The sequence below is a fragment of the Carassius gibelio genome, chromosome B16, assembly GCF_023724105.1.
Source record: "Carassius gibelio isolate Cgi1373 ecotype wild population from Czech Republic chromosome B16, carGib1.2-hapl.c, whole genome shotgun sequence".
Classification (NCBI taxonomy): domain Eukaryota; kingdom Metazoa; phylum Chordata; class Actinopteri; order Cypriniformes; family Cyprinidae; genus Carassius; species Carassius gibelio.
In genome coordinates this window covers 4826006-4850832 of record NC_068411.1, presented here as the reverse complement: position 1 = coordinate 4850832, position 24827 = coordinate 4826006, and the positions used below count along the sequence as shown (strand labels likewise).

The 24827-nt window shown below is 38.3% G+C and overlaps 1 protein-coding gene across 1 annotated transcript; it reads left to right on the top strand.

Annotated features, from left to right (window-relative positions):
* Positions 1 to 9421: 9421 nt before the first annotated feature.
* On the top strand, positions 9422 to 19178 carry prdm1a (PR domain containing 1a, with ZNF domain). The gene is made up of 7 exons (XM_052578450.1): positions 9422 to 9571; positions 11021 to 11272; positions 12583 to 12702; positions 13805 to 14057; positions 15935 to 16899; positions 17005 to 17133; positions 17247 to 19178. The coding sequence occupies exons 1-7, from the start codon at positions 9545 to 9547 to the stop codon at positions 17832 to 17834; spliced, it is 2334 nt and encodes a 777-aa protein (XP_052434410.1). The 5' UTR covers positions 9422 to 9544; the 3' UTR covers positions 17835 to 19178.
* The last annotated feature ends 5649 nt before the right edge of the window (positions 19179 to 24827 follow it).

Sequence of the window (24827 nt, the reverse complement as noted above, 5' to 3'; positions counted from 1 at the left end):
GCTACACCTGCCTGGTTAAATGCTTTACATTGCTAAATACATATGCAGTACCATTCAAAAGTATTGGGTCACTAAGTATTTTTTAAAGAAAGTACTACTTTTTTTTTTTACTTTTTGTTGTCACAAAATTATGATGCAGAACAACTGCACTTTAAGAAAGGTCTGTAAAAAATATAGTGCAGTGTACCATGTAAAAAAAAAAAAGTTTTTTACCTTTATTTTGAGTTACGCATTTCAAGGAAATGTCCGTAAACTTAAGGTCTCTGCACACTGAGTCCGATATTCGAATGCGTTTTTTCGCATTCGAAATCGTAAAAATTTGTCAAGCACAGAAACCTTGCACACTGAGTCCGATGCGTATTAATTAATCAGTTGCAAAACCAATCGAACCAGGTCTGATTTTTTTTTTATGACGGACAAATATTTCAAAGGCAGTGTGTAAACGTAATTGACATAACTTGAGGCCGTTTTTATTTTTTTTACGTTCAAATATTTCGGACATAATTTTCGGACTCAGTGAGTAGGTATTGTAATAAGGATTCAGTTGTGATAATATTTCACAGTATTAACATTTTTAAAACTTAAAAAAAAAATCTTACAGACCCCATTTTTGAATGTTAGTGTTCCTGTATACTGTATACATAGGTGATATTTAACCCCAAACTTATATCCATTATCAGTATGCTGTAATGAGGTCAAATAAAGTAAATCTCTCGTGTTATGAGGGAAAATAAGAACTTCATCTGAATAGTAAATGCACTGTGCATCAATATGGACTCAGTTTAGCTGTCAGGTCAAAGGTGACTCTATTTCAGAGCGTATTAGTTTGTTTATTCCTTGTATTTTTTGTTTCAGTGAAGAGATCTTTGTAAGCGTGTGTTTGTGTGTATGCGACCACAAACCTGCCTTTCTTTGCTCATTTTATCCGGCTTTCGTGAGTCATGTGGATGTAGGTCTGAGCCACTGACTCACGGGAGATAAAGTAGGTGTGCATGTGTTTTTGTTTTCGCCTGGTCGCAAGTTCAGAATCTGTGTGTGTGTGTGTTATTGTCTCAGAGGTCAGACTGTTCTTTGTTGTAAGGAGTTGCATTAATGATTACAGGTTTTGCTCCTTTGACTTCCTGTGTAATTAGGTTGCGGCTAAATCGGCACCAGCCATTGACATGTTTGTGTGTGTGTGTGTGTAAGTCGTCATTTTGTCTCAGATGAGTGGCGTCACTGAGCTGTTCAGGTGAGGTGTGACTCATTGAGAGTCAGGTAGAAGGATGTGTTAAACACAGAGGAGCTCCAGTGGCCCGTCAAACAGTCTCCATGTGTTTGTCAAAGGCTGTCCTCCAACAATGCAATCAACACTCAAACACACTTACACTCATTTTCCTCTTTAACTACAGGCCTCTAGCTGTGATTGTGAGTTCATGCACTGTTGTCCTCAGGTTTTTGAGTTTTGGGTGTGCGTGTGTTTGCCGTGTGCTTGACTCGTCCTCTTGTACTGTTACTGAGATTGTCAGGTTAACTGAGTTTTAAAGGGACAGTGATAGAAGCATCTGCGTGTCCTCCTGCAGGGCATACACTGTGATCCCGAGCGCTTCTGTAATTACAGATCTCATGTCAATTGTCAACAAATTATGGAGATAGCAGTTGCTCTCTCTGACACATACACACATATAGTCACGCATGCGTTACAACACAGGCTTATGCACACACACAAACAGATATTTTTAGCTACTTGAATACGTAGACTCTTACTAGGCTCTTTATGGCTTTGGGACTTGAGGTGTTCATATTATGAAATTTCCTTTAAAAGCAACCCTTGAAGGATAGATATAGTTTAGCATATTCATAAAAAAAGAGTAGCTATTATAGAAATATTGTGAACTAAATGTAAAGTTAAACGTTTACATTTATATTAAATGCAATTATTTCAACTTTAAACTAACTTTGACACTTAAAAAAAACCACTTCTGCTGTATTTGATATACTGTATGGTGTCATTTAAAGTATAAGCATTTATGGTAAACTTAAATATACTTTAGTGTAATTTCTATTGAAACGTGTTTGTTAAGTCATTTAAATATGTTTGTTGCATATATATATATATATATATATATATATATATATATATATATATATATAAATATATATAGGTTTATTTATGAAAGCAATGATTTTAAATGTTAATTTGAAACCTTCTTCAAAGTGCACTGTGTTAAAAACATAGTCATGAAAGTATATTTCTAGGGGGTCTTCCAATTTTACACTAATAATCCAAGGTATTTTCCCTGTTTTGTTTTTTGTTTTGTTTTTTGCTGTCACTGGACAGCCTTGCAAAAACGATGTATTGCCATTTAATTTGTGGCACATTTGTTCACCACAGAGGTTTGCAGGAAACAGTTTTTGTGAGGAGACTAACATGTCCTTTGATTTTACACAAAAGAGTGTTCAAATATCCTCTGAATGAGGGTCGCTTCAACTGCAGTCTTTCACAAATCCCATTTTATATTTCTGCAAAACATGGGTTCAGATCAAGGACAAAGAAAGAAGTGGGCAACAAACGGTTGTCGCCATTGCGTCGTGTGTGTGTGTGTATCAATGAACTCTTTTCCTGCCATTGCCCGCTAGATGCTCGTGATTGCGGGTGACCTGTCGGGTCATAAAGAGGGCATCCAGAGGTGGATGGAGAGGTAAATCAACACCCCACTGCTCCATGCAGCACTTAGAGAGACCCTCGCTGACCACCCACACCAGACAGCATCAGCAGCTGATGGATAGCAGCTATCTGTCTCTATGGTGACACGAGAGTTCCTTTGCATGCCCTCTAAATATTTACTACATCAGCGCCAATCAAAGGACAATGTCACAAGAGCTTCATTGTACCCATAGAAAGAGAGAGAGAGAGGATATGGAGTCTGTTCGGGGATCCACAGGTCAGTGATATCATATTAATGGACACTTGGTTCCTCCGGAATCTCTTTTACAACCCCTGAAACCCTTCTTAATGATGTTGGCAAACTTATACATATATTTGGGAAAAAGTTCAGTGCTTGGTATAGTTATAAAATGCTTTCACGCAAAGGGCATTATATTTATTCAAACTCTGCCTGCAATTTTTGTAAAAATAAAATAAAAATAAAAATAAAAAATAACTAATCAAGATTTAAAAATAACCAGATTTATTTATAGTCCCTACAAACTTTCTTTCCTTACACTTTATTCTGCAAAGTACTGAACAATGACACCTTTGGCAGGTTTTATACCAGCCAACTACATAAAATCTTTTTTTTTTTATATATATATATATATATCAATCAATCAATCACCTTTATTTATATAGTGCTTTAAACAAAATACATTGCGCCAAAGCACTGAACAACATTCATTTGGAAAACAGTGTCTCAATAATGCAAAATGATAGTTAAAGGCAGTATATATATATAGTAAAAACTACGACGTTCTCTCTCTCTCTCTCTATATATATATATAATGAAGAGAGAGAGAGAGAGTGAGAGAGAGAGAGAGAAAATGGTTATTTAGACTATAAAAAAATGCATTTTATGCAGTTGACTGGTTCATTGTGGAACCCAAAATGGTTCTTATACAAAAATATAAAAAAAATATAAAAATAAATAAAACATTAAGATTAGGATTAAGATTGTGTCATGAGTATAAAACCTTAATTTAATCTTTAATACATTAAACCAGGTACTGATGAGATTTTGAGAACTGTTTTCTCTGGAGCTGAATGGGAAGTTAAATACCTTTGGCCAATTGGCCAATTAAGTTGTTTTATGTTATTGAATAAATCCTTAATCATTGAGTTGGTGATTTGACATGTAGTTGATGAGTGTGTGTGACTGTCAGTGTGTGTGTGTGTTTGTGTGTGTGTTTGAGTGATTTCTCATTAGGGGCCAGCAGTGGCTTAAATAGACTCATTGTTCTGAGCATGCTGATTAAGTGCACAGACACACACACACACACACACACACACACACACACACACACACACACACACACACACACACACACACACACACACACACACCTGTCATATCCATCACTCGATCCATCTTACAAACAATTCTGATCCCAAAAATTCACCATATGGCATTTTAAGGTGATTAATGCTATCTACACTACTATCTACACCAGGAGAGTAACAGTTATAGGCTGCATTAATTAGGTAAACTGGAACCGGAACACTTCACATAACACCGTACTTTCTACATCATTAGAAGAATGGCATCTACGCTAATATTTGTCTGTTTCTCTCTTGTTCCGAGGTCACCGTGGCCACCAGATCCAGTCTGTGTCCAGATCAGAGGGTCACTGCAGTCACCCGGATCCAGTACGTATCCAGACCAGATGGTGGATCAGCACCTAGAAAGGACCTCTACGTCCCTGAAAGACAGCGGAGACCAGGACAACTAGAGCCCCAGATACAGATCCCCTGTAAAGACCTTGTCTCAGAGGAGCACCAGGACAAGACCACAGGAAACAGATGATTCTTCTGCACAATCTGACTTTGCTGCAGCCTGGAATTGAACTACTGGTTTCGTCTGGTCAGAGGAGAACTGACCCCAACTGAGCCTGGTTTCTCCCAAGGTTTTTTTCTCCATTCTGTCACCGATGGAGTTTCGGTTCCTTGCCGCTGTCGCCTCTGGCTTGCTTAGTTGGGGTCACTTCATCTACAGCGATATCGTTGACTTGATTGCAAATTAAAACAGACACTATTTCAACTGAACAGAGATGACATCAATGAATTCAATGATGAACTGCCTTTAACTATCATTTTGCATTATTGAGACACTGTTTTCCAAATGAATGTTGTTCAGTGCTTTGGCGCAATGTATTTTGTTTAAAGCACTATATAAATAAAGGTGATTGATTGATTGATTGAGTTATACCAAACATGTGACATATATCATTAAACAGTCAGGATGCTGAACAGAACACACTGCCAGGAGTCTCATTCAGAACATATAGACCTATTTTGCACTAGCCAACATATCTGTGACTGTTTCTACTGTCTGGTATGCAGGAATACTCAAATAATCATACATATGAACACTGCAGCACTTTAAATCCTCTCAAGGCGCCTGATCCAATAAAACTGATATGTGTTTTCTCACATTCCACCTACACTAAACACTAAACAGGCAGTGTCCCTGAATATTTTAAAAGTCAAAACAGCTTCATTATAGTTCTGGCTTATCTGATGCTCTCGTTTCCATATATCCAACACTTCATAATACTTCCAAAGCTATAATACATGTTATTATATTTATTTTAGATTAATTCTGTCATTCTTAATTGCTATTTGTAATAGATTACAAATGTTCAATTTACATATAAATATATGACTTTGTTCATCCTACACACTTTTCTCTGCTGCTTTGATGGTAAGATGTTTGAGTTTTTGACTGTGTGTGTGTGTATATATATTATTTGTTTGCTCATTTATTTCACATACTGTAAAACACACACACACACACACACACACACACTCTCTCTCTCTCTCTCTCTCTCTTACTGCTTGTTGCAGGTGGAGGTGCGCAGACTTCTTGCAGCTTTTTGCGGTACTTTTGTGGCAGAGATCCAAACTAAACACATCCTAACATTCACACACACGTTGACAGCACTTCACAGCGTGACGACGGGCCGAAGGGCTTCCCTACTCTCTGTATGTGTGTGGGGAGATTAATGATCGAAGATAATGCCAGTTCTTTTTCTGATCATCTTTTGCTAATCAGATCTTATTAAAAGGTTAAATGGGTTTCTTGAAGCGTTTTCCCCTGAACGCTGATGAAGTCACTGAAGAGTAAAGAGAAGAGCATGTGTTCTTACAGTGTGTCTGACTTTGTTCATCCTACACACTTTTCTCTGCTGCTTTGATGGTAAGATGTTTGAGTTTTTGAGTGTGTGTGTGTGTAAGGGGGTGGTCAGGAACACTATGTCTGTTTCGTGTAAAGATCTGAGACACAGAAAGGAGGGGAAGTGTGCCGGTGGGGCAAACTCATTCAACATGGACACTATTATCAGCTCAGCATAACGCTGCAGTTAATGCCTGTGCCAATGTTTGTGTGTCCACAACAAACACATTTCAGTTAACTACAGTCAAACCCAAATATCTGGTCAGATTTAAATAGGCCATCAACATAACAACGATTAAACTGAAACTGTATGCAAAAGTTGATGTAAAAATTTAGCATCACATTTAATCTTTAATACATTAAACCAGGTACTGATGAGATTTTGAGAACTGTTTTCTCTGGAGCTGAATGGGAAGTTAAATACCTTCAACTTTTGCTTTACCTTAGATTCGGTTCTCCTGCTGAACTGTTTGCTTTCTTAATGTCTTCTGTTAATCCTAATGAGGCTGGTTTGGGTGGAGGTGTGTGTGTGTGTGTGTGTGTGTGTGTGAACAGAGATCTCTGAACTCTGTGTATATCTGTAGGATTAAACCATTACTATCATTCACAGACGTTTCTGGAATCCAGCAGGTAAAATAAACAGATTTACATTTATTATAAATGTACTTAAAATGTATATATCTATAATTAATTGAATTATTGTCTCTAGTCAAGAAACTAATCATATTCAATTTAATCGTCAGTTAGTCATGGACACATTTTATTTTCTTGATTTGTTTCCACCTAAAAATTATTATATGCTTTAATTCATATTTTAATCACTTAAGATGTGTCTATAACAAGTTTCTCACAAGTATAGACAAAATTCTAATACTTTATTATTATTTAATACATTATTATATTTCTTGCTGGAAAATGTAGATTTAAATGTAACTAAAAAAGTGAATGTGCAGTCGTAATTTTATAATGATTGTTAATGTGTTACATATATTTTAACGACTGTTAAAACTGTTAAATCCTCCTTTTACTTTATAAAGATGTCTAGAAAACAGAATTCATTCTTAAAAATGTAATGTTTCGGTTCCTGGTTTCGCTTTAGGGATTTCTTTCAAATTTCAGTTCAGTTAAAAATGTTCAGTAAAAGAAGAAAATTAAAATATCACTTTAAATTTGTTGTATTCTGTCAAATAAATGACTCAACTGCAATGAAACAAAATATTACAATTTCCATGTATATACTGGATTTCTATGAAGTGTAATAATCCTTATAGAATGAACAAGCTGATCTTTATAAATGTCATGTAAGCAAACCCTCAAGCCACTGTCACTATAAAGGGTTTATGTAATATAGATGGATCCTGATAATTTAATCAGTAATATAAATAGTTTAATAACACATGCACCAAATTTAACATGGTCCTCTTTTGGTATAGCTAGTCTGTGTTTGGTCACAGTATTAATCAGCACGCCGCCCCCTCTGTGGTGAATGTTGTAAGGAGACAGACATATCTCCAGATGGCTGTTTTGAGGAAGTGGAGTTGAAGGAGGGATTAGAGCTCTGTTGCCCCGTTACCCCACATGAAAAGGGCTGGGAGGGGTGTCATCTGCAGAACGTGCGGCACACGTGCAGATCAGCTTCTCTAAGCACATGTGTGTACACGCACACACACACTCGAACCTTCAGACTCGGTTCAATCCAGGTGCCGTGGCTCAATATGCTTTGCTTAATATTTCAGTTGTGGTGGGATTTGCCTGGAATAACAGCCACACACACAAGCAAAGGAAATGCACATAAGCTTTCTTTTAGCAATCATTCTGTTTAGAGAGAGAGCCCTGATTAACCGATTTTAAAGAAGATAACACTGTTTACACTGTTTTAGAAGGGATGTGTCGTAGGCTGAGAGAAGGAAATTCGATTTTTTTTTAAAACACATTGGTTTCACATATCAGTCTCTGGCTGCTGAGGCCTTGCGGCAGATTGGATGTGGTCGGCAGCAACTTCTATGTTTGCAGCTTCAAGGATGTAAGCAATTACGCTGCACAAATTTGTGATTCCTTAATTCAAATCGGAACATTTCTATTTACGGTGCAAGAAGTTTTTGCACTTCGTATCTTCCTCTGTTGTGTTGTGAGCTGTCTGTAACACTAACATCACTGTTGATGTACCTCTGCCCGCTATTGTTTAGCTGCTTTTCTTCAGGCCACAGAGAGAGAGAGTCCTCCCTGCCTCCTGGCCTCAGCTTGTCCAGAGAAAGAGAAGGTGTCTGGTCAAGCCCTGGAGAGTTAAGCCCTTTCTTGGGTTTGACGTCTCTCAAACTGGATCTTATTGGGAATGGCCTTGGCTGAGACAAACTCTCTTCTCTCGGATCCAGCGTTTTCGTTTGAAGGTGAATTTCATTGTTTTTGGTGCTGGTCCTTCCTGGACTTCTTATTGAGTGGGTTTCAGTGTAAACAGCTGTGGACCAGATTGGGGCGGGTTGTGGGCTGAGCGGGTTCTGGGCAGCCCTTGGGGCTACAACAATCTTCTGGGTAGTCTGCTGCCAGGAAATAGTAGGCTGCGACTGATGTGGTCAGCTCTTTGTCACCAGCCGAATTTCGGGTGGGTGAGAGTGTTTTTGTGTGTAATGAGTGTTTTTGAGTATGTCTGTTGATGGGCAGGCAAGAATCCTTCATTACTACATCATATTCTCCTAATGAAAGTTACATGTTTACTAGAGAAGTTTCTCTGATTTTAAGAATGATCAAGACGTAAGAACCCAAAATGTGAGTTTGTAGGCGTGCTCTTAAGCATGAATAATGCACCGGAGAAGGTAAGTATTGTGGGAAAGAGTGTGAAATGTGGGATGAAAGAGGAACAGGGACGTCAGTCAGCTCCCAGTAAACGGCATTAGTCATCGAGTCACCGTCACAGGACGTCCTTCCTTCACAGGATGAGAGCGAGGGGAAGACGCATCAACATGTTCACTTTCCTCTCAATACAAGACCTTACCCTGGGGGTGTGGGGTCAAAACAGTCTTGTGTTATTTGTCTCAATAACTCAAAGACTATTTTGATCACTTTTTTCTTTTGTAAGAGTCTGTGTTTATATATATATATATATATATATATATATATATATATATATATATATATATATATATATATATGTAAACAGTATAAATTGAAATGGAATTAAAATATAGTATTATGATTTTTGGTTTTCAAAAATGTAATCTATAATAGAATGAAAATAATCAGTTGCACACAGATTAAAATTAATTTTTATATAATGAGTATTTAGAAAGTATATTTTAATACAGTATAAACTTTTTAATAGAGGAATATTTTAAGACAAAAAGGTCAAAAGAAAAAAAACCCATTTCGGATGGTTAGTTTTTTAATTATCATTTATTAATTATTTTGTCTTCTATAATGTGTCTGTAGCAGTAGAGTAATTGTTAGATAATGTACTCTGGAGGCGGAGTCAGTGACACTAAGGTGGGAGGAGATAGTGGGCAGGGCCAAAGTGCCTTCAACAAGTCAGACAAACATGCTCAGGCAGTCAGTCAATCTCAGGCACTTGCAGGAGAAGTCACTTACCATCTGGACTAGCAGTGGGACAAGACAGGAGAACTGTGTGCTTCACCTGTGCCATACATATACACACACACTCAGGGGAGAGATCACACACAGCCTCTATGTGTGGCTGGGACCAGAGCGTCCTGGTAAGTCACATTTCTCTAAATTTGTGAGTTCTGAATTTCTTTCTGTTTAAAGCAGAGAATGCGTTTTACAATGGAAATGATAGTTTCTCTTATTTCACAAACAAAATACGTAGTGGTTATTCGGTTATTTAGTTGTTGTTAATTCTATGTGGTGTGATTGTTTTGCGGTATAGAAATAGAGTCATTTTTTTTTACGTTAAAAGTATTGACTGTGAAAATTTAACCATTTTTATTCATTTTAGTATTTAAAACAATTCTTAGAAAATAATTTATGTATTTAATAATAGTTGATAGTTTTATAAAATTTAAACTTAACATTCTTTTGTAAAGTTTTCACTTAAAAGTATATTTTTTAACATAATATATCGTTTTATATTATGCGTGCATATTTAGTCTGCATACATCTGATTTCCATGTTTGTTAATGTGAAGTTTTTCAGTTTCATTATGAGTTTTGGTTCTACAGCTGTCCTAGGCACACAATTCTTTCTAACAAAAAACATAACTATTTTCTGATGTTTACATATATATATATATATATATATATATATATATGTATATATATATATATATATAATGTTAGTATAATAGACAATGCTCAACTACAATTTGTATTCATCACAAATCAACTTTTTCACAAATCAGCTTTGTAAATTTCACATTACTGTCTGTTTTTAAAAACATAAATGTTATTAATTTTGTAAACTTTAAATAAAAATGAACTACAAACACTTGTAATTATAAGAACAAATAACTTTAAATGAAGTTTTTAGTTTAATGTAAATTTTCTTTAAAAAGTACTTTTAATCGTTTTAAGAGATTTAATAAAACATTCTCAGAAAAGTTTAGTTTTAGTCTTGAACAGGTATAACTACATATTTTGCCTTTTGAATTTTGGTTGAAGAATGGTTGTATCAATTTGCGTCAAAGTTTTTCCTCTCTTGTTTCTATTTCTCACACACATTCTCTGGGATGGATTGATGGTTCCGTTGCTCTGCCACCCTGATTCCAATTTTAGCTACATTTAGATGTAGACAGGACTTCCTTCCTCTGTTTTCCTCCATTTGTGGCTATTTTTTCACTCAGGGAAGAAAACAGGGAGAGGGTAAGATGCATGTTGATAGACAGAAATGAAGAGTAGGACTGAGATCAGTTCTGAGCTTACGGAGAGGGTCGGTACGGCTGTTGTCTTTTATTTACTTTAAGAGCACTTCAGCTTCTATGTGTAGAGATAAACTTCTTCTTTTTTAATGTCGTGTAAACGATTAAGCTCTAATTTAGGCAAATATATTTAAATTGTAAAAGTACAATTGTAAAAGCACAGCACAAAAGTTTTAAAGAAACTAGATAAATGAAGTAGTTTAACCTTTAATCTTTCCTAAAATAATGTTTAGTTCTCTAGATCTCTGATCTGATAAGTCATTTAATTCTAATGCTTTTTCTTTTTCAGGCTGCTTCTCATCACAGCTCGGCCATGTTGACTACTGAGGGAGCACCCTACGCCGTGGACAATGAGGAGCTCAAGATGGATGTAGAGGATGTAGACATGACAAAATGGACGGAGGAAGAGTTTGAGGAGAAATGCACGTACGTCGTAAAAGACCACACCTGGGAGGGTCCTCTGGAGAACCCAGAACTCACCCGGGCCGAGGTGTCCTTACCTAGAAACCTGGCCTTCAAACACCCAGCAGACTCTAAAGAGGTATGACACAGCGCTCACACACCATCACACATGCAACGGCATTACGCATAATGTACTCATGGCCTCGAGGCTTCCTTTTTGAAATGTGCCACAAGATTCATCGGATTACAACTGCAGTCCTGAGTGCCATCTGCTAATAATTGTTGTCTGCTTGTATGAGTGTACTGACAGTAAATCTGCAGAAAACCCACCTCAAGAGTGTCACACTATCAAACTGCAAGAAGTGGGTTTAAACAGAACTTCAGATGGTTGTGATTCTTGTTTAAACATCATCTCCATAAAGCCGCACCTACTGATCACAAAACTGGCATTAATCTTCTTTATCAGCACGGTCAGGCCAGTTTTTAAACTTGTTTTGTTGAACAAAAAAAAAGTCCCTGTCTATGTCTGTGCGCTCAATAATTTCTAGCTCACATTGTTACTCAGCTAACACAAACATCCATACATCAGAGCAGCACATGACAAGCTCCTCAAGCGGCCGAGTGCAAAAGTTCCAGAGTGCCATCTATCAAACCTGTTTAATCTGCAGCAGACTGCCATGTCTGTGTCCATGACAATCCACAAACACACTACTTTCCACCTTTCTAGCGCTAATGACGGCAGAGGCTTCGAACGGGATTAAGGCTCTCTTATTTTGAAAGTGTTTATAGATCAGCAGGAACAGGGTTATAGATTTTTTCATCAGTCGCTCTGTCTCTCTTATCTCTTCCTGTGAGGAAAAGAGTGAGCCTCTTTTATGAGCATGTACTTATGAGGTGATAAAGAGTTAACCCTCTTTTTTCAAGAAACACCTGAGGTTCAAACAGAAAGAGAGTGAGTGAAGTCATGTGTTTCACAGAGGAAGATTATGATGAGGAGAGCATTTAATAAGTTGAAAGTAGGAGTTTGGGTCAGGAAATCTTTGGTGATCCCCTCCTCAGAAGTGTCTGTGCGGATAATAAGAGGTGAAACGGGACAAACAAATAGTCTCTCTCAGCCTTAGGACACAACCTTGATGACCTTTAGCTTCCTGTGACTCTCAGGAGAGGTGACGGCTGAAGAGAGGCATGGCTTCATGTCTTTCAAGTGCGCACATCTGGCTGACTGTCAATTAATTACCCCTCTCTCTCTCTCTTACACACACACACACACACACACACACACACACACACACACACACACACACACACACACTGTCTTGCTAATACTGTCAAGCTAATTTAATGAATTATTTTTTAGAAAATGGTCAAATTGAGAACCTAAGATGCTGTACTTTAAACGTCATCTACCGTTTTCTTAACCACCTATTTTCCTCCTTTTTTAAAAACCAGGTTATTGGTGTAGTAAGCAGAGAATTCATCCCCAAAGGCACACGGTTTGGCCCCCTTGTGGGAGAAAGTTACACTGCAGAAAATGTCCCCAAAGATGCGAACAGGAAGTACTTCTGGCGGGTAAGTTGTTTTGTTTCAGAATCTTTGAATAAAGTAGGAGCGGACGAGTAAAAAAAATAGTGGGTCACTTCCTGTTCCACTGACTGACTGCCTATGTGACATCATGGGCTAGATGATTATGTAGAAGAAGTGCTTTTATATACTCAGAGCACTCAGAAACTGCTGAGTAAAGATCTGCTGTTTTGGGAACTGCATTGCTGTTGAGAGACTGAGAGAGCACTGATACGTTCCATGTAGTGTAATCTTTATTTGACTGTGCAGCGCTCCGAGCGTGTGGGACAGGAAGTGCTGAATGACTCTGCAGTTCTGCCGCTGTGAACATATATTTCTTAAGAATATGTCCGCTTTACAGATCATATGTGTCATTGCAGTTATTCAAAGTGTTTTACCAGTGAAAAAAGAAATCCCATTGTAACATCATAGTTGCCACTACCACTAAATGGCACTACCAATTCAAACGAAGCATGTCTCTCGCTCCTCTCTGACTTGCAGCTGTCGTCTACAGCTGTCGTCACGGAGAAAGTGCAAAGTCAACCCGCTCTGGTTTTGTGTTGACTTATTTTCTGTCACTTCCATATTGTTGCCAGATCGAAGATCCCCAAGTGGAACAACTCTGGTCTTTACCTACTAGACACAGCACTGACATCATTGTTTCCTGTGTTACTGTCTGTCCTCTACAATATGGTGCAGGGCAGGTGATTGCATAGTCATTGCTTAGCTTTTCAAGCATTGAGAAAAAGTGCTACAGGAAGTGTAGTGTTGATGTTTCTCAGGGAAACCTTGTTTTGTGACATCTTGAAAATGTTCCTGGAACTTGCAAGCTTAGTTTATACAACATACTGAGACAGGCGTCCCCCTACCATACTTCAGACGAGACGTAAGAATGGATGGAGATACTCTGAGACTGTGAATATTAGTGTGGGGGCGTTTGCTGACTCACTGTGAGACTTTATAAGAGCAAACCCCACTCTGGGGTCTGTCTCAAAGACATGAGAACTACACTGGAGGACTAGAGAATAGGACATTGTAATAAAGACAAAGAAAGTTATTCTAATTTAAAAAAAATATATCTGATCTTAATTTTCTTCATTGTATTTTGTAGATATACTCAAATGGAGAGTTCCATCATTTTGTGGACGGACTGGACGAGGAGAAGAGTAACTGGATGCGTTATGTGAATCCAGCACATTCCCAGCAGGAACAGAACCTTGCTGCCTGTCAAAACGGCATGAACATCTATTTCTACACCGTGAAGGCCATTCCAGCTGATCAGGAACTACTGGTGTGGTACTGCCCTGAGTTTGCCAGTCGTCTCAACTACCCTGCCTCTGGAGAGATTATGATGCAAAAACTCAGTAAGTTCTCAAAAAAATGCATATATGTGAAATCTCTCTATTTGCCATAGACCTGGACATATATATGTCCTTGTTATCTCAGTTTAAGTCAAGAAAAACATGCCTTTCCCACTATAAAGATAGACCATGTAAGCATAGTGCAAACACTCAAGCTTCTTCCCTTTCATCTCTGTTAAGATCGGAATTCTTTGAACTACTCTATTTCTCTCCTTTCTTACTCTATGATGTTTTTGTTCAGACTAATTACAAAGAATAGGAGTGTAATGTTGCAGCCATTGGAGTTTGAGGACCTTTTTAAAACATGAAAGTGCAGACTAAAGTTTGTTTTGCCAAACATACTAAACCAGCAATAAAAGTTTCTAAGCTTAAAAAAAAAACACAGACAGAGGGAAAGATTGATACGGAGGAGAGGGGGAGATTATAGGTAGGTGAACAGGCCAGTCAGTGTGACTCCTCTCCCCAGAGTCATGCGCATACCTTGGGGCCACTGGATGTAGCCAACCCCTTGAGCTCAACACACACACATAGACAAGTCTGTAATTACACCTACTTACTCATGTCTGCTGCCCCTCTACCTGCAGCCTTAAGAAGGAATAATAGCCACTGCATCTCAAAGTGGAACAGTAGCAACCCCAAAGAAACCTGGTGTATGACTCAATCTAATAGAATGGGCTGATCTGACTGACACAGCCTCCCACGTCAAACTTTCTATTTCACTACTCCTGTCTGGTATAAGATGACAGCACATTCAGCCAACATGTATCTTGAGTCCCTTCATTCCTTTGTCATCCTGCCCCAGGATGTGTGGGAGGAACTTCTTCATTTGTTTGCCACTTTAAGAGTAAGGGGAGGCTAGTAAGAGCGCGTACGAGAGGAAAAAATCCTTCCATTGACTAGTTGAACTTCCTGGCGGCAGGGCTGTGCTGACAGATTGATATCTCTGTGATCGCCTGCTGTTTGTTTTTGGCAAGCTCTCTAGGGAGGAACAGAACTGGTACTATCTGTGGAAGAGAGGTGGGAGGGGAGAACTGATAACCTCTCGGTTTGTTTACAAGTAGCTGCCGAGACAGAAGGATCGGGGAGTAGAGAGTCTGGTACATCTTTTAAGGGACACTTATCATGCACACACTCATATTCACACTTGAATTCTACACAATTAACCCTGTGAAAGTTCAGTGAACAGGAAGCAGGAAGTTATTTAATTGTTTACATCCTTTTGAAGGAGATTAGCAGTGAACTATTTAAGATATATGGGAAAGTAATTTTCTAATTAGCTTTCCACCTTTCATCAAATGTGAGTGGGTGGAAGGGTCAGGGTGGTTTATAATGGCACTATTTAGCCTGACATTTTTTAATTATATTACTATATGCATGTATTATTCATATTTTTATTATTGTGAATTCTGCAAAAGCTTTTAAGTTTGGCACTGGGAAGAAATTTGGGAAAGCTTTTAAGATCAGTCTCTAAATAAAATCAACCCCTGGTCTCTGTGGACTCTAAAAGGGAGAAATCTAGGCATGTAGATCCCTATTAGCAGGACGCCATCAGTCCCCCCACACCCACTCAGTGAACCCCATTAGATAGTATCAGTGCATCCATCCCACCCTGACCGGGGTGGCTGTCAGGCCTCACATCCTGTCTGTAGACCCTAACACAGGATAATTTGTCAAACTGTCACACTAAGTGTACCACTGGGGTGCTTTGTTGAAATCTACTTTAAGAAGAACTTTATCCTCTGGGACAATGGAACTGCCATGTCCCTCAAAGTAACAGTAACTGGAATAGGGATTGTGACCATGTGAAACATATCAGACCTGTATCAGTGAATGTAAATGAGTGAGAAAATTCTTAACATATGATTTTTGTGTGTAAACAGAGCAGAGCCTGATTGAAGCCACACAGCAAGTGAATGAAGTCAAGCGCCCAGTGAAACGAGAGCACAGTGTTTCAGAGATTTTGAAAGATGTACTGCAAGAACCCAGCAGACCACTTCCCACCCGTCCCCGCTGCCCCAAAAGCCCAAACCGACCTCTTTACCCCAGTGCTGTTTATCCGCTCCACCCTTCCCTAAGCGAAGACTTTTTAAAGACTACCACAGTATTTGGCCTCCCGAACCGCTCCCAGAGACAGTGTTCAGTGACACCCAGCCCTTCAGCACACAGCAGTCCGGAGAGAAGTCCAGAAAGCAGTCCCACACCAGCATCCCTTGAGCCAAGAGACACCCTTCTCTCCTTCTCTCCAGCACTCTACAGTCGTGGCCTGAACCACTACCCAGGCTACTCACCAGCAGGCTCCATGCCATTCTACCCTAACCCGCACTACTCACGCTACCTCATGCCCCACTACCCTCTTAGTAGTCTGAGTGGACCACCTACTTTGGGCGGTATATTTCCACGCATGTACCCGTTTTATAGCAGCTTGGTACCCCCTCATGTACCCTTCCCACCTGGTATGCTTCCGTCTGAGGGTAGTCGACAATTTCTTCTTCCACCTGACTCTCCGGCTCCCAGAGACATCCTGCTCCCGGCGGCCACCAGTGCCTTTTCTGCAGCCACCTCTCTGAAAGACAAACCAGTCCATGGGCATGGGCACCTCTACGCTCACGCTGGTGGGTCTCCAACAGTTGGCTCTGCAGCCCCTACCGGACGTGTTCCTACCAAGCCTACCTCAGCAATCCTGAGTACCAGCCGCTCGGAGGATAAGGCGATCAATCTTAGCAAGATGAAACAAGGTTCCGCAGGCTACAAAAGTCTAGATTACCCACTTAAGAAGCAGAACGGGAAGATCAAGTATGAGTGCAATGTCTGCACCAAGACTTTTGGTCAACTTTCCAATCTCAAGGTAAGCGAGAGAATTGTGCCTCCTTTTTGATGAAAAGCATATGTGTGCTACACATCTGTTAGAAGCACACCTGGTAGTAACTAGCTTACCTGTCTTTATTTTCAGGTGCATCTGCGTGTCCATAGTGGTGAAAGACCCTTTAAGTGTCAGACCTGCAATAAAGGTTTCACTCAGCTGGCCCACCTGCAGAAACACTACTTGGTCCACACAGGAGAGAAACCCCATGAGTGCCAGGTAAATAATACCAACAATTTCAGTCATTACCAGTCATTTCCTTTACTGAGTACGTTTGTAAGGTCTCTGCTCCAATAGGAACGAGATCCTAAAACTCTGCTTTCACCTCGCAGGTATGTCACAAGCGTTTCAGCAGCACTAGCAACTTGAAGACCCATTTGCGACTGCACTCTGGTGAAAAGCCCTACCAGTGCAAGATCTGCCCAGCCAAGTTTACACAGTTTGTCCACCTCAAGCTGCACAAACGGTTGCACACACGAGAGCGTCCACACCAATGCCCACATTGCCACCACAACTACATTCACCTTAGCAGCCTGCGGCTCCACCTCAAGGGCTACTGCTTAGCCATCTCTCCTTCTCCCAGCTGCAGCCTGGATGAACTCAACCGCGTGAATGAGGAAATTGAACGCTTTGACATCAGTGATAATGCGGATAGACTGGAAGAAATGGAAGGGTTTGATGTGGAGAACATGGTAGAGAAACAGATCTTTGGCCTGCTCTGGCAGGAGATGGATTTTAAGGTGTCTTATCACAAAGGTAGCACTGGAGGAGACCTGCACCCCCCACCACCTGCATTAACTACATATCGTTTGAACGAGCATGGCAGTGAGGCTTCTGTCATCAAGGTTCATTGCAGCAGCCCTATCCAGCTCCTACCTGTAAAGGTTAAAAAGGAGACAGAGGAGGCCATGGAAACCTAGCCAACTAGAGGCTTGCTGACCATTTGCCTGACTAGCTCTCTAAGCCAGGTTATGGACAGCCACAAGTATGCATAATTCTGCTAAAAAGATCCAGGCTATGACCTTAACGTTCAGGGACTTGAGTACTCAGGGCTAGCAGACATCGTTCCAGTCCATCAGTGGTCCAGTATGTCCTACACAAATTAAAAAGACAATCATATTCTTTTATTAATATTATAATTATTAATATTATTTGCTCTTCTTGGAGTTTAATTTAGTTTGTTACGTAAACTATTTAATTTATTGTTAAATGTGTCATCCTTCACAACCAATACGTGGAAATAATGTTTACAATGACTGGTTAAATCATTGTAATTTACTGTTTTGTATATTTTCTTTTGCTTTATTCTTTTGTGGATAGTAACTGTAAATAGTGTTCCAGTTGACTGTGATTTCATGTGTGACTGCAAAGAGCTCCCCACATTCAGGTTTATTTTTAATGTGGGCTTTGAAGTCAGAGGTAGACCTTTTTGTTGAAGGCATTTTTTAACTATAGGAAAGGTCAGAGGTGACATATCTATGTGTACGTGTTTTACATAACATTTATTCTCTTAATGTTGTAACACAACTTAATGAAAATCAAAAGGGCATATTATCATATTATATATTACCAACAACTGTTACCTCAAATGTCAGTGTGTGTGTGTGTGTGTGTGTGTGTGGTGTGTGCTTGAACTGAGAGACGTCAGAGGCATATGTGATGTTTGTTTTGCAACTTGAAGAGGAAATCAAATGTCCCAATGTGCAGGTCTACATGTGGTCCAAAGAATAGCAGTCTGTCTAGCTGTCACACACAGGCTTTGAGACTGACACTGACTCTGCATTTTCTTACTTATGTGTGGCACATTACTGAAACCAAAACGATAAAGAAATTAGAATGTGGAAATGGTAACCAAAGTGAACTCTTTCGTTTATTTTCAGAGATGTGTGCAAGTGCAGTGTCAGCTGCTGCAACTGTCTGCTCTGCAGGTCTGTGATGATGTTTATGGACACTCCACATCACTCTGGCCTTTGTATGCACTGGTTCTTGTTTCTTTTGTCTTATGTTTGTACTTTTTTCTTTGTTTTTAATATGATTTTTCGCAGCAATATTAGTAGGACAGTTTATCAGCAACATGTGCTGTGAGGTAGTGGTACTGTATCTCATACACCTTTTGTCTTAAAGTATGACCAAAGTCTACACCTCATCTTCAGCTTTAAATTAAAGAAAAAAAGACTGTCTTTGTTTACATACTGGTTTACGTAGCTATTTAAGTACAGCTTTGACAAAATGTAAATTATAATATAAATCTTCACTGATCTAAAGCATTTTTGTCACGTGTGTTTTTTTCATTAAAATAAAACAGGATTCATTCTTCTCTAAACACTCACCGAAGCACTTTACTAAACATCTGAGATTCATAATCCATGTGGATATTTGTGGATTCTTGATGTGATTGCAGGAATCATCAAAGAAATGATTCTGTGCTAATTTGGCCTAATTTAAGTGTTATAGATTAATAGCAAATGTACATCGATACAACTACAAAATATATTTTGCAGATAAGGTCTTGTAAATTATTTTCAGTTTTGTATAAAAGCTATAAGTATAAAAAAGGATATTTGGCAATCTATCATTTACATTTACATTTATTCATTTAGCAGACGCTTTTATCCAAAGCGACTTACAAACATTAATTTATATAGTAATAAGCAAACATTTTTCAAATGTATTTGTAATTACGTGCAATAGAAAACAGCCACAAATAAATTTAATTTAGAAAATACAGTATTGCTTCAGAGTTTTAGGTACTTAAAAATACAACAAACTATCCTTTACGGTGCATTAAAAACTCTGGGTCTGCGTGTAGCTCCAGGGTAAAAGTTAGCAACACAGCAACCCAGCAATTATAAGTTGCTTCATTTGCACTTCCGCTGACTAGATCCATGACTAGGCAGAAAAAAGAAGCTGTTATCAAATACCTAGTGTAAAGCTGCACACCGCACAAATCATGACACTGTTAGTAATACCAGCCACAAAAAGCCCTATAAATATATCACTAATGAAACACATATGAATATCAGTAATTTAAAATGATTCTGATTGGCTGTTAATGTGTCATGTCTTAGATGTTTTTTTATGATTATATAAGTACTGTACAGCAGTGTACTTTTCTCAAAAGAGATCAAAATCTATTATCAGTGTAAATGATCATGTCTAGCTGCATGACCGTGCAAATTAAAACAAGGAGTCCATTTCAAAATGTTTTCTATTTAATGAAATTCTGCCAGAGCCATATTTAGCCTGCTAGCGTAACTTTTGCTCTAAATGATTACTTCAAAAGAAATGCAGAGAGTACTTCAAATGTAACTGAATCTTGGCTGTAAAACCTGACTGTTTACAGTGTGTTTTCTTTGTTAAGCAGAAGTGTGGTAATACGTTGCTTATGCAGTTTTGGCTCATGCGTGTTCCTAATCCAGTTCTGAGAACGCTGACTATATCAAATGGAATCCCTTTCAGCTTTTCCCAAATTTTACATTTATAGGTCCCATGTGAGCATGTGAATTATACGATAATTGGCTTTCTTCATTTCCCGCTGTGAGATGATGTCTGAATCACTGAAGCTAAAAGGGGAAACACACAGTTACAGAAACAAGCTTGTTTTCAGAACATTGGCAAAAGTGAATGGACAGAACGGCAAGTCAGAATCTAATGATGTGGTCATACTGTTTAAACCAGAGTATAAAAATAAAGTAAATAGGCTTATTGGAAAAATAAGCCTCTACCTAAATATATAAAAAACAACAACAAAAAAAAACATATATATACATAAAAATAACTGGATTCCAGCTTAAATGAACACACAGGGTAAGGATGTAACAATTAACCGTGAGCCGGTTGAAAATCGATTCAACTATGTGACTATTCAAATCGGTTGAGATGCTAAACAAATCGCGATTCAGTGAGGGGTAGGAATTTATATGAATGCATGTCTGAGCAGAAGTTTCAATGGCATTTTTTCTTTCCTCTTGCCTCTGTATAACTTCTTAAAGGAACACTCATTTTCCAACTACCCTAGAGTTAAGCAGTTGAGTTTTACCGTTTACGAAAACATTCAGCAGACTTCCAGTGTCTGGTAGTAGCACTTTTAGCTTAGCTTAGAATAAATCATTGAATCTGATTAGACCGTTAGCATCTAGCTAAAAAATGACCAAAGAGTTTCTACATTTTTCCTATTTAAAACTTGATTTTTCTGTAGTTACATCGTATACTAAGACAGACGGAAATTGAAGTTGCAATTTTCTAGGCGGATATGACTAGGAACTATACTCTCATTCTGGCATAGTAATCAAGGAACTTTGCTGCCGTACCATGGGTGTAGCAAGCACAATGATGTTACACCGCGCCTGAAAATAGTCCAAATAGGGAATATTTTCAGGTACTGCGAAATATCACTGCACATAGAGTCAAATTTTAAATAGGAAAAAATATGGTAACTCTTTGAGCGAGATGCTAACGGTCTAATCAGATTCAATGATCTATGCTAAACTAAGCTGAAAGTGCTCCTGTCAGACCCAGAAATCAGCTGAATGCAAACTGTTTAACTGTTGGGGAGTTGGAAAATGAGCCTATTTAAAAAAAAAAAATTGCTTTGTTTACAGTGAAAACCAAGGAAACGCTTTATGCGCCACCTGATGGCAGAGAGTGAATCTGCATCTCGTTCAGCTTGTCTGCTGTTTCTGTTTCATGCAGATATTTTTTTATGCATAGTTTCACAAAAGTCAAACCATCCTGTTTTTGCTCCAGATTTCAAAATTATACGATGTAATTTAGATGGAAAAAAAATGGCTGATGTTTCCTGTATGCAGCATCTTTGTCTGGATAATGATTAAAATGCATTGGTTGCCACTAATTTTAAATGGAAAAAGCACAGACAAAGCCTTACTTTGTTTATATGAAGATATTTCTTTTATTTATTTGATCTTGTTTTAAAATTTCTATTTAGTTTTGTTTTTTACATTTACATTAGATTTAAATTATGTTATTTAGCAGACTGTTTTATCCAAAGCGACTTATAAATGAGGACAAAAGAAGCAATCAAAACCAACAAAAGAGCAATAATATGCAAGTGCTATATTAGTATAGTGTTACTTTTCAATCTCACAAAGAAACGTGCAGCATTTTGTCCAAGCAATAATAATAATAATTCAATTTATAATTCAATTTATATTTTGTCTTAAATCTAATTTTGTAAACAAAAATAAATAAATGGTGAATTGAATCGAACCATGAAATCAAATTTGTGAATCGAATCATGAGTTGAGTGAATCGTTAAATCCCTATGGCAGGGAGCAGAAAATATCAATTAGTAAAGACTTTAACCTGCTAACCTTCACAATATGATCTCAAAACACTTTTACCATGCACAATTTTTAAACGAATACATTTTGAAGTCTGCATCACGTAACCAGCTGCATATGTTGCTTTTCTGATGTAGTAAACATGCTATAGCTCACAGCGATGTGTAGCACGCTGGTGCGAATCCCATGAAACACGAGTGACATTAGAAAAGCTCAGACTTGCAGAAGCAAGCTAAAATCTTCAGTAATTGTTTTATTGCATTTATCAACAAAATGATTCCTTATTTTCAAACATGATTGAATATTAGTAATTTAGCGTTGCTCACTAAGACATTTCATTTTCAAACTGCCTCGGAACATACAACTAACGTAATAAAATGTTGAACTGAACATTCTTTTAGCGCCACTCACTGGACTGTTCAATTTGAAAGTGTCGCAAAAACGACAAGAAGCAATGTAGCATCATATCGTAGACATGTTTTCCCAATACACCATTTTAAGTAGTATTATAATAAATTTGATTGATGTTTTCAAATGGATTTAGCTCTTGTCAGTGTGGTTTCAGTGACGCTAAATGTTAAGGAAAGTCTTTTATAAAACAAATGACCATCTTTACATAACCAGTGTGAACAAAACCACACATCAGGCCTGCCGTATACAGGGCCTATAGCATGACACTGCTGAGAAAGAAAAATTAAATAAAACAACAAAGGGGGAAAAGGTAGAAAACAGAAAAAGTACCAAATTTTTTTAAAAGTAAATGGAAACAAAACTAAGGTATAGAAAGGAAAATAAAATAATTGTGTGAAAGGGGTCATCATCATTGTCCTCTGAACGATCACAGCGCCTCGGGGTCCCTCAGCACCTGCCCATTAGGAGCCGAGGTTAATGATAGGTTGGCTCTTCGTGAGCGAGAGGGTGAAGGGGGTCTGAAGAAAATTAGAGGGCAGCTCACGTTAGAGAAGAGAGAGTTTTGTTGTTTGTTCCTCAGTGATCGCCCCCCTCCCTCCACTCAGCAGCCCAGTTCCAGGTGTATTTCTGAATACGAGAAGGCCCTTCTGATCGGACAGAGGGGAAAGTTGTCTTCTGACACCTCATATAACTTAACAGGGCCTGGCTGAGTTATGGTCTTCAAGTTTTACTTTTATATCCCAATCAGCAAGTGTAGGGGAGTGGACGACACAAGAGTAATGTGGATCAAGTCTGTAAAACACATATGAGAGAGCTGAAGGAGACATGAACCCTGTCCGCTTCCTCATTAAATTAACTTCAAAGAGGGTTCACTGCCTAAAACGCTCTGAAATGAAGGAAATTAAGAAATTAGTAAAAAAAAAAAAAGAAGCAGTAGTTTTTACTGCTCTTAGGACATGCATCGGAACAAATGTCTGAAGGAGAGATGACAGAGGAAGACGCAGAGGAGGAGAGTGGCTCCTATGATCTTTTAAGTGAGGGGTTTACTGGAATCAGCGAGTGGGTCTAGGATAGCTCTTTATTTAATGAAGACATGAAGAGTGCTCGGCTTCACTTTGATGTCCACTGCACCACCACACAGAGGAGACCGCTTCCCAGCCTTCTTCCTGTGCCTGAGAAAACTAATGGCACTCAGCCCTGCCCCCAGCTGAAGACCACGTCACACAACGAGACTGAACTATAGGTTAAAAAAAAAAACAATACACATGGGAGAAACTAGATACACTGGAGATTATTTGGGGTTATGAACAATACAGAAATGATACAATCAGAGCTATTGTTATGTAACCCTTTAGACCTTGAGTATTATTATTAGACATCTTGGTCAAATTTCAGAATCAGTATCAAAAACAAATCTGGAATGAAAAGAATCCAACCTCTTTATAACAGCATGTAGATTTTATAAATGCAAAGAATACCTACAACATTTGCCAAAGGGTGAAGTATCCAACAGTATACAAGCGTCCCACAGTGTAAGGCACTCAGCCAAACTGTCCATTTTAACTGTGACTAATGAACCGGATGTAGGTGGAAACAAGATATTGTGGCCATTTTATTCCCATGACTTAATTGCTAGTTTTAGATTAATCATGGCCACAGTGTAATCGTTCCTTCACTTATTTAAGTTAGATTGTGGACACAGTTTAACTGAATGAAAACAATGGACAGAACATGGCCAAAATTGCACTAAAACAGTGACACAAGTTAATAAACTGTTTGAACGAATTCATAATTTGTGGTCACTATATATATTTTTTTTTCATGAAATGAAAATGCTGAGAGTTAATGATTTTTAGCTACAACAGACCTCTCTGAATTTTTTCGAATCTCCTTCTTGACTCATTTCAGAAGCAGCAACGGATCTTTTCTTGTGTATTTCAACGAACATGCGAGTTAAACAGATAATAAAATAATAATCTGGACGGAGGCAGATTTGAATCGGCTGTCGATTGTCGGCTGGGATTTAAGCAGTTTAAATGATTAATCACCGGACGATTTTCACATTTTGATTTAAAATGATGAAGTAAAAAAAAAAAGAACAGTGAAATTGTTTACAATCAGATCAATGATACACATTTTATCATATATATAGGGTGAATTTGAATTTCATTCAGAAAAATGAAAGGACAACCAAACACTGCA

Coding starts and splice junctions, on each gene's coding strand:
- prdm1a (XM_052578450.1), top strand. CDS start 9,545: ATGTGTGGCTGGGACCAGAGCGTCCTG. Junction 12,703..13,804: donor ACAGGAAGTACTTCTGGCGG/GTAAGTTGTTTT, acceptor TGTATTTTGTAG/ATATACTCAAATGGAGAGTT. Junction 17,134..17,246: donor AGAAACCCCATGAGTGCCAG/GTAAATAATACC, acceptor TTCACCTCGCAG/GTATGTCACAAGCGTTTCAG.